Genomic DNA, 10,098 nt, shown 5'->3' with positions numbered 1-10,098 from the left:
TGTTCTTTCTTTCTTCCTTTAACATATTTGTATTTTTAAATCTTTATGCGCGGTCGTCTTCTTTTTCTGGTGTCGTGGTGCAACCCTTATTCTGAAAAAACAAAACCGAAAGCGTTCCCGCGCGCAGACGATTTCACGAGCGGTGAGCTGGAAGTAAGACTGTCCTATGATGAGCGCGCACCGGTGCCGGCTGTGGGGGGGAGAGGACGCTGACTGAACCGGTTATCTTGGTATATCAAAGTCCTTTTTCAAAGTGTTTCATGTTTTTAATGTAGATAAATCTTTAAAGAGTTTGACTGATTAAATAAATTAAAATAAAATCCCGAGGATGCTTACAGACATGATTGTGGAGGAAGAATTTGAGATAAAGGAGGAGGAACCGTGGTACGACAAGCAAGACCTTGAACATGGTACAGTTTCCTTTCAGTCTTTGTGTCTCTGTGCTTAAAGATAAAGATTCGCACTTAGTCTTTATTTACCCTGCAGGCAGAGAATTACAGGGCTGTTACAGCTGATAATGATGCGCGGTGTTTAATATATGAATGCCATTATAAGTAATTTTAAAAATATGCACGGGCAATATTTGCATCAATTTCTGTGGGTTTTAAGTCGGGGTGGTTTTAGTCTGAAGTCTGATTTAGTGGAAATTTTGCGAGTCCTGGGGTGCCAGAGAATCCAGGAGTCAGCAGCACACTCACATATGCGGCAAAAACAGAACCGCTCTGCCGGAATGTGCCTCTGACTTTATTCATCCTTTCTGCCTGCATGGGCTGCTTTTACGCTAGTGGCCGTGGGTTTGTGTTCCTGTGTGTGCAAAAATCACCTTCAGATTTTATCATGTTTTTGTCCATGTAGAGTGAAAAAGAGCTTCGCCTGTAAATGTAAAAGTGCATGCCTTTATTCCTTTCCTTAATTGAGTTTCTAAAGAGACACTTTGTGTTACTGGATTGCTGCCAACACCAACAGCACCTCTGAAAGCTGCTTGTCAGGTCTCCTTCACCATTAGTACAGAGCCATGAATGCTGAAGGACTTGCAGTTTCACCTCTCTTCGTGTCTCCTGCAGACCTGCAGCTGGCAGCCGAGCTGGGGAAGACCCTTCTGGAGAGGAACAGGGAGCTGGAGCAGGGGCTCAAGCAGATGTACTCCAACAACCAGGAACAACTGCAGGAGATCGAGGTAAATACCTCCCTTCTCTCACAAAGTATAGTCCTAAACAGAGCTCTCATTAGGCCAGGCTGTGCTGAAAACATCAAGAGATGAACCCACTTCTCTCACACAGCACTGATTTCCTCTTTAATGCTTTCAGGGTGTTACTAAATGTTAACACGAAACATTTTGCTGTACACAGCCATTTCTTCTTCTGGGGATGGACAGTCATGTGTCCCTTTACCTTCAAACTCCCGGAAGGCTGTGGTCCAAAACAGTAGAAGCTCAGAGTCAAAACCTTTTCCAAGAGACTTCTGACTTCCTGCTAAATTTAAGTAAATAGGCTCAGCCCGGGGGGGGGCTCTAAATCCATCCCTGCATTAAACTGCTGACATACACAATTAATCTCTTAAGACCTGCAGCAGACACACGTGACTTCAATGTTGACCAGTGCTAGGATCGATTTGCTGATTTACGCTCCCTCTTTGCTGGATTGAAAAGCGATTAATAAAAAGAAGCACCATGAACACCTCATTTAAAATGTACAGCTTGCCTTGTTGACTTTGGACTGTTTATGTTAGCGTGTCCGGGCAGAGTGAAGTTACTTATCAGCTGGGCTTTTTTCTTTCTTTTGATTTTACGCCAACTGATTACATGATGTAAGTTTCCTGGCTGTGACGCCCTGTTAGATAATACGTCCTCAATTAATCTGGGACTTAAGGGAGGCATTTAGGTGTTACTGGGAAATAAAATTGTCAAGCTGTTAACCTGCCAGAAAAATGCTCAAATAGCAGCATGTGGATAATAATAGTAGGTTTATGTTTACACTGTCTTACTGTTGGTCCTCACATCAAACATGACGTTTAAATATTGAGTATCTGCTCAAAATGCTTATTTAAGAATTTGGGTTTTTTTGTAAATCTACTCTCGACTCTGTTCGAGTCAGTGAGAGAAGATTCCTTAAAGGTGCAGAAGCTTCACCTACAAGCTGTTCAAACCTTTTGTTTGTGAGGGGCAGCCAATCAGATGAAAGTGGGCTTACAATGAGGGGAGCTTGGAAAAGAAATTCAAGCTAGGCTTTAAAGGGAGAGGAGCTAAAATATGTCAGCTGGATAATGAATTATTTTAAACACTGAATCATGCAAAGCTACTGTAGAAGATGGCGAACATAAAAAGATGAGTTATCAGCGATTTTTGTAATGATTTAATCATTAAAAATAGCTGCTCATTTGACCTGCTAATGACTGATAGTGTAATTGTTAACAATAATAGATGTGTTTCTCCTTTTAAGCTCTTATCACCTTTTTCTTTCGCCTCCAGTACTTGACCAAACAGGTGGACCTCCTCAGACAGGTTAACGACCAGCACGCAAAAGTGTACGAGCAGCTCGACCTGTCGGCCCGAGAGCTGGAGCAGAGCAACCACAAACTTGTTCTGGACAACCGGGCAGCCCAGCAGAAGATCCAAGGGTGAGACATTTATCACCAGTTTCTTATTAAAAACTTTTTTTTCTTTGTTTTTGTTTTTTTACTAACTTTGTTTTCACTGGTTTTTATTTTTTTCTGTGCAGGCTTACAGAAACAGTGGAGCTACTGCAGATGCAGGTGGAGGAGCTGCAGCATCAGGTGGAGGAGCTGAAGCTGAGTCCCTTTCCACCTCAGAAACCTTCACACAGAGAGAGCTGGCCTCGCAGCACTCGCAGCGTGTCCTGCCTGCAGGAGCTGCAAAACACACTCAGGTGGGTAACGCGCAAACACAAATTATCACAGACCAGTGGAGCTTAAATAAGGAGTCGAGAGAGCTGACTTCAGACGGGCAGATCTGAAGCTTGCATGTGTTTATATCATCATGAATGGTTCTGGGAACCATTTATGATGATGTCGTTTTCCATCTTCCCTGCCTAATGTTACACGCTCACAGTAAAAGGGGCCAAAACCTCCAATTATGAGGTAAATGTAAGTAAAAGTAAACACTGTGGGACAAAATTGACCACTGATATAACGATATCTCTGCACTGATTTCATTACACGGTCATCTGCTGCAGGCACAACATGCTCCATGATGACTGTATGAACATATTCTCTGAAAAACATCTGCAGGAAGTCGTATTCAGGCACTCGATCTACTCAGGGGTACAACAGTGCAGGGAGATACTGTAGTCCTCAGTTCAGCTGATATTTTAGTTCATTTTCCACAGATACACCTTGCATAATTATTATCTGAGCCTGAAAAATGTGCTGTCAGTCCTGTTCTTGCAGGTGGACATCCTAAACCTGCTAATAATGGATAAACACCTGTAGTTTCAAACTCTATAACAGGTGAAATTTTATATATTCTGGAGACTGTGGACGGTAATTTGTCAGCTCGTTGCTGTGTTTTTGTATTTTACTCTGGTAAAATCGCCTTAATTGCTCTTTGTAGGTCTCAGGAGGAGATCTAAGCTGATCCTCTCAGCTTTAGCTTTAACCTATCTGCACTGATCCTGCTCTTCCTGGCAGCGGCTCGTTTCTACCTCGCAGAGGCCTGCGTGCTTCCGTCACTTGTTCTTGATCTGTAGTGTGACGCGTTCATTCACAGCCTCAGTTTAGTCTCTGTGGTGTGTAATCCTGTTTGCAGGGCTTCTTCACAACATGCAGGAAGTCTCAGTGATAAAGTCAGAGAGCGGCGCGGTGGTTGAGGTTGGAAGAAAGGAGGTCAAAGTCTCGAGCTGAGAGAACAACTGTGTCTCAATATCTGTCTGAAGTTAATGAACTCTCACACAGGCTGCCCGGTGCTACAATAAGCCCTTGATTCCTTGCTTAGTGTGCTTTCTTTTCACCAGTCGTTACTTATTTATTGTTTTCAGCTCTTCTTTATCTTGGATATATATAAATTTTCACCCACACATCAAGACAAACGGATGAAGCTGCAGATTTGGTTTAAATTGTCAAAACGCTTAAACGGTCACAAAAAACATAAGATTTAAATGCCAGATTGAACAGCCTGGCTGCTGACCTTTGACCCTTCTCCCGATTGCATTTATTGCCACCTTTTAAGTTGTTAAGTAACATTTATAAATAAGTGATAATGGATAAGATTAGCTGAGGAAATAATCTCCATTAGAGATTCTTTCGCCGGGTTCCTGTGGAGCTTTTAGCCATATCACATGGTCTCTATCAGCCAACAGGGTGCTCTCCTGGGAGTCACTGCTTTGGTCAGGACTGTAGCCAACCATCTGCTGGCTGTAGCTTCATATTTAGTATCCAGACATCAGTTCTTTTATTTAAATACTGTATATGGAAATCGGGGTCTAAAATGCACCTGTTTGTGCAGGTACGACTACGATCCCGACAAACCCTTAAAGGATATCGAGCCGTCTACCACATCATGGCAGGAAGAGGAGCAGGACTCGCTGCGACAGTCCCTCCATGCTCTTCAGACACAGTTTGCCACTGAGCGTGCTCGGAGGGAAGAAGCAGAGCGAGAGGCTGAGCTGCTCGCCAGAGAAAATGCAGAGCTGGAGCAGCAGCTGGCCGGGATGGCAGGATGTCAGGTAAGACTGACACCAGTATCTCTCTGTCCTTAAATTTGTTTCCGACTTGCATCCATCCACTTTTTTGATCACTAATCCAATTTAAGGTCACGGGTGGCAGGTAGCACCCTGGACAGGTCGCCAGTCTAACAGTTTGTCCAACTGTCTATCTTCATCAGGCCCGACTGTCTGAGCTGGAGCGCGAGGCGGAGGAGCTTCGTCAGCTCTGGAAATCAGAATCCTCTACAAGATGCAACAGGCCAGACGTCCTCCACGGCCTGCTGCCACACACAGTGTTCCTCAACCCAGAGGAGGAGAATGACGGAGAGGCATCTTTGGCTAAAAGCCCCGCGGTCCTGAAGCGCTGGAGAAGTGAGCGGCTGATGAAGGCGACGCAGATGCCAGACTCTCCTGACAGGGTCTATGACCACGAGTGCTCCTGCGTGCGCCGGGCCGAGGTAGTGAAATATCGCGGGATCTCGCTGCTCAACGAGGTTGACGCCCAGTACAGCGCCTTGCAGGTGAAGTACGACGAGCTGCTTCGGCGCTGCCACTCTGAGGAAGACGAGCAGGACAAACTGAGCCACAAGTCAGTGCAGACTGCATCCTTCATCGCCACCATATTCCCTCCTCTGACAGACAGGGAGGGCTTTGAGGATGACGTTCACCAGCCGGAGTACAAGAAACTCTTCAGGGAAATTTTCTCCCGCATCCAGAAAACCAAAGAAGACCTGATTGAAAGCCGGGGGAAACACTCAGCTGGGAAAGCTCTGCCTAATTAAACACTTGTAAAAAGTTAAAAGGGGGGGAAACAAGAACAAAATAACCGTCTAATAACCGTCTTCCTGTTTTGGAACAGCTCTTCGAAAGACTTTTATCTACCCAGAAACTGTGATCACCGCACAAACAGCTTTACAGATAAGGGCAACACAGGAACACAAAGGCTAACACCACCAGCTCACGTCGCAGATGTGGCTCGTTTTGCACAGAAACACCAGTGCCTGACGCCACCGTCTCTACTGTGCAATCGCTTTACCTCAATTTGCGAAAACGTGTTCACAAACAACCTCCTGGGGGAAATTTTCTGGGGGAAATTTGTCTTCCTTTAAGCCAACTAGTTTGAGTCACACAGTTTCCTTTTAGAGAAGAAGCATTCTAAAGTAAAATCATCAAGTTCCCAGTAAAGATGCAAAATTCTAGAAAATATAGAAAGTGTACGTCTTCCTTAGAGTAAATACTTCCTGGAAATCAAACCACATCAAAGCTTGAACTTAGGCTCTGTGACATTTGTTCTAGACTAAGGTAACACCCAACAAGTAGTCTGAAACATTAAGTGTTTTAATTTTACTGTCGGAGAAGACAAATATCCCAAAAAAGTACACATTCAAGAAGCTAGAGCTGGGACTTTTAGCTTCTTTATTGAAAAAACAGCAGTGGTCCACTGTTTTCTGATTCTGCTCCGTTTATGGTTACAACCAGCCGCTGATGGAAATCTCCGCCCTTTAGCCTATCGGCGCTCCACCAGCTTCTTGTTAACGGTGCGTCTCAGAGGTGCTGAGCAGGTATTGTGCTGAGACCAGAAACGGAACAAAAGCAATAAAAGTTGTTGGCCAGGCAGCTAAACAATGACTGCGTCTCGTCTCAACTCTTTGGATCACATGATCACAATCGCTTTTATATATTAACTCCAAATGGCGTTGCTCTTTCTGGGAAATTTCCAACATCATTATTAGGAAATTATGGACCTGTGAAACAGAAGACCATGTCTGTTTTGGGATTTTTTTGTTTGTTTGTTTTTAACAGAGCTCATGTGAGCTGATATACTTTATAATTTATGGTTTTCTTCTCCGCTGTAGCAAAAAAGTGAATTTCTCGATGGTAGTTTTCCTGCACTTGTTAGAGTCACCATTGCAATGTTGACTAAGTCTGGGTATACAATGAATGACGTATTTGTGATGGAGTTCAGAGGTGATTTTAGGTGCTCTAATATATTAGATAATATATTGTAACTGATGCATTATCCTCCTGAATTTATACTTGATTGTCTCGTGGTAGTTTAGATGGCTGTAAGCGAATGTTATAATAAAGTTTACCAAAATATTAACTGTGTACTTGATAATATAACCTGTAACGGTGTCTTGAAGCTTTTTCTTAGCAGCACTTCTGTTGCTTCTGCTGCCCGATGTTCACGAGTCCTTGTTCAGCTTAACTGTGCACTGCTGTGTCTGTAGATGTCTGTAAAATCTCAATGAGATGCACTTTAGAATTGCACAGGCGTTTTCGATGCTCTTCTGACACTTTGCGTGTGTGTTGTAAATGTAGCTAGCTAATGCTACATGTGGTGTGCTACTGTCTCCTTCAGAGACCTGAATAATCTGCTGTGTTTTTTGCTGTTTCATGGTTAATGTTACTTCTCTGAGCCATTAAAACATGAAGCAAGCTGAGATGGAGGCGTGTGTGTGTGTGTTTACCATGTTTACATCTTTGTGGGGTCCAAAAATTTGAAGTTTACTGTACTTGTGGGGACCAACAGTCGTTATGAGGACAAAATCACCATCCAGACATGTCTGAAGGCATTTTTGAGACTCAAAATGAGGTTTTAGTGTCAGAGTTAGGGTTAGGCATTCATTTTTGGTGGTTAGGGTAAGCGGCTAGGCAAAGCATTGTCAATTAGATGTCCCCACAAGGGTATGAAAACACAACTGTGGTTGTGTGTTTTTGCTCTAAAATACAATTAAATCTTATCTATCGAGAAAACAATCAGATAAAAGCTTTGAAGGCAGCCAAACAAACACAGGGCTAAGGCCCAGCCCAGTCTAAAAATAAAACAAGAGTCATTACAAATTCAAATTAGATAACTGCCCCGAGCTTTGTGGGAAAATAATGGTGCTGTAGCAAGAAAAAAATCAGAAGTTATATAAAAACAAACAGTTTATGGGTTACATAAACATGTTTAACCAGCAGCACAGTACCAGAGACACAGTGGGATTTTTCTAAATGCTTAATTTTAATAACCGACCATCCAAGAAGTCTGTGCTTAGGTTGAAGGTGCAGGTGTGCTTTAGTGGCGGGATCAGGAAGGACATCATGTCTTTGTTTGTTTTGCATAAGCAGAGAAACTATGGAAGTTTTATTATGGTGAAATAGTCTGAACGTTTTGGCATTAATTGTGTAAATGTTTATTAGTTTTTAATTTTTAAAAGGGAATCTTCTTTGCGTACAAAGTAATTCACATTAACTACTAACTTGTACCCCAGCCTTCATCATGGCTCTGGTAAAATCATGTTAAGAGACTAGTCAGGTGAAATTCATCCCCTGGGAAGCAGGACCGTACCAGGCTGAACTGACTTAAGATGGCGTGCCAATCCCTGCATCCCCCTTCACCCCCACACCTTACACTGCAAGGTTAGCCACAAATAGTTCTTGTCCTGGTGCTTGCTTCTTCCTCCCCACTATCACCATAGCCTTATCCACAGGAGATGAGCTGATCTTTTGGGTTATCTGTCCAATAGTGTAGATTATTGCAGAATTCAGATCAAATTGGGGCCCAAACTTGTGACTAACTTTATGCAAAGCCTCCAAGATGGCAGCACAAGCACTACAGTAAAGTAACTCCTCCATCACTTCTGGATCTGAAGACTACATTACTATAAACATTCTGATCAGATGGCTAAACTGAAACAATAAAAATGCAGTTTAACAGCTGTCCAACTGCTCCTGTAGCACACACACCACCCTCTCCTCCGGTCCCGGCAAAGTCTTTAGCAGGGAAGACATGATTAGATGATGGGGTCAGGTGTGGTCAGCCTCCCCTGACACCACTACCCTCTCCTGCAGCTCAGCCACAAACCACAGCCACGTTGGAAGAGAAAAAGAATGCATTTGATTTTTCACTCTTTTTACAGGAAACAGAGGGCTGCACTCAGGACAGTGAAAATGAGGGACAGGCAGAGGGACAGCAGATGTTTCCATATAATGTGGCAGAATTTAAAGAAATCCTTCATTCCAGATGTTGGTTAGGATATTGTTTTGATGCAAATTTCCAATTTGTATGTTTGTTTTTTTGAATGACTGCAACTTTAGGATTTACATTTAATTTATTTATTTTTTTAATGATGTAGTGTGAGAAATTCTTCAAGGCTGACATGTTTTATGATTTCTAATATCTCTTATCTACTTAGCCCTATTTTTCTGGAGGAAGATGAAGCTCTTGAAGAGGCAATTCAGCGTAGCCTCCTAGAAGAGTCTGATAGACAGAGTGAAGTTCATATTTCAAGGTAAGATTTGAAAGTAACCTTTGATAATTGAATATCTTATTTGCATCTTTACTTAACTCAGAGGGCAACTGGTCTGCAAAGCTGGAACTGGAGTGAGGGAAAGAGGAGTCATCATCCAGATCAGACTGCCATTAGCAGTCCAGACACCAGTGAAGATGAAGAGGACGACACTACTTGGGTGTTTTTTCATTTTCTTGTTTACTCTGAAAACTAGACTGTTACTCTAGAATTGCATATAAATGGTTTATGCACCATTTAAACAATTGTCATATATTTATGTTACTACTTATAACCACATATGAAACGTTGTACTTGATTCCATATATTTCCCACGCTGTACATGTTTGTCTTTAAAATAATGCCACATGCTGTTTGTTTGATGTACTAGAAAAATGAAGGACAATAAATTAATATTGAGTACAGTGCTGTCTCTAACTTATATAAGTTAGAGATGTAAGAAATAGAGATATCAGAAATATCTCTAACTTATAAGGGAAATATAAGGGAATTTACAAAATGTCTTACTTGCAGGAATCCAAAGAAGTATTTTTGTGATAAACAAGTGTTTTAATTTGCACCAAAATAAAATTTAACTGAAGCATAAAAAGGGCATGTCTTTTTCGTCGTGCGTTTGCTTTTTTCTGCCTGCAAAGTCTGTAACATCTGGAGAAATTAATTTCTTTAAAACACTTGTCTTGTGATATCATTAGCAGTTTTCTACTTCCATTTAGGGTGTGTGTTGAGTTTAGAATGAAAGCAATTTTACCTAAATCGCATGATATAGTACTGTCAATAACAAGGAATCAAAAAAGGTGGTTATAATGGGTTTCAATTGGCCAAAAATGGCCACGATAGAGTCAAGAGGAACAATTTGGTGTATAGTGAATATTATTGACATTATTAAGGAGCTGATGTTGAAAATTAAAAAATCTGAAAAAAATACACACCTTTGGGAAGTTTCATTCCATTTGCATTAAGAGAAAAAAGATAAGTGAAGTGGGCACAAATGGCCACCATAGCGCCCAGAGGGTTAATGATATATAGCACTTTAAAATAGCCAGCACAGGACCAAAGTGCTGCACAGTAAATAAGTTAAAAACAATAGAGTATACAAAACAGCAAAAATAAAATAAAATAAATTTTTTTTATAATATATATATATA

General features: G+C 41.8%; 1 protein-coding gene across 3 annotated transcripts; it reads left to right on the top strand.

Annotated features, from left to right (window-relative positions):
- The first annotated feature begins 113 nt into the window (after positions 1–113).
- On the top strand, positions 114–7,104 carry LOC121815705 (cerebellar degeneration-related protein 2-like). Of its 3 annotated transcripts, none has more exons than XM_042227736.1 (7): positions 114–230; positions 339–410; positions 1,065–1,177; positions 2,468–2,616; positions 2,718–2,885; positions 4,460–4,679; positions 4,838–7,104. In XM_042227736.1, exons 2-7 carry the CDS (start codon positions 341–343, stop codon positions 5,438–5,440), a joined length of 1,323 nt encoding a protein of 440 aa, XP_042083670.1. In that variant the 5' UTR covers positions 114–230; positions 339–340; the 3' UTR covers positions 5,441–7,104. The 3 variants fall into 3 exon arrangements, with proteins under 3 accessions (XP_042083670.1, XP_042083669.1, XP_042083668.1); XM_042227735.1 differs by having other exon boundaries at positions 130–230; positions 328–410; XM_042227734.1 differs by having other exon boundaries at positions 134–410.
- Positions 7,105–10,098: the final 2,994 nt, after the last annotated feature.

Source organism: Haplochromis burtoni, unplaced genomic scaffold (genome assembly GCF_018398535.1).
Source record: "Haplochromis burtoni strain Fernald_Lab_line unplaced genomic scaffold, NCSU_Asbu1 Contig_278, whole genome shotgun sequence".
Taxonomy (NCBI): Eukaryota; Metazoa; Chordata; class Actinopteri; order Cichliformes; family Cichlidae; genus Haplochromis; species Haplochromis burtoni.
This window is presented reverse-complemented; position numbering and strand designations above follow the sequence as displayed.

Excerpts from the sequence above, each read along its gene's own strand:
- LOC121815705 (XM_042227735.1), top strand. The coding sequence starts at position 329 with ATGCTTACAGACATGATTGTGGAGGAAGAATTTGAGATAAAGGAGGAG. Across the intron at positions 2,886-4,459 it reads GAGCTGCAAAACACACTCAG|GTACGACTACGATCCCGACA; the intron begins GTGGGTAACGCG and ends CTGTTTGTGCAG. Across the intron at positions 4,680-4,837 it reads CCGGGATGGCAGGATGTCAG|GCCCGACTGTCTGAGCTGGA; the intron begins GTAAGACTGACA and ends TATCTTCATCAG.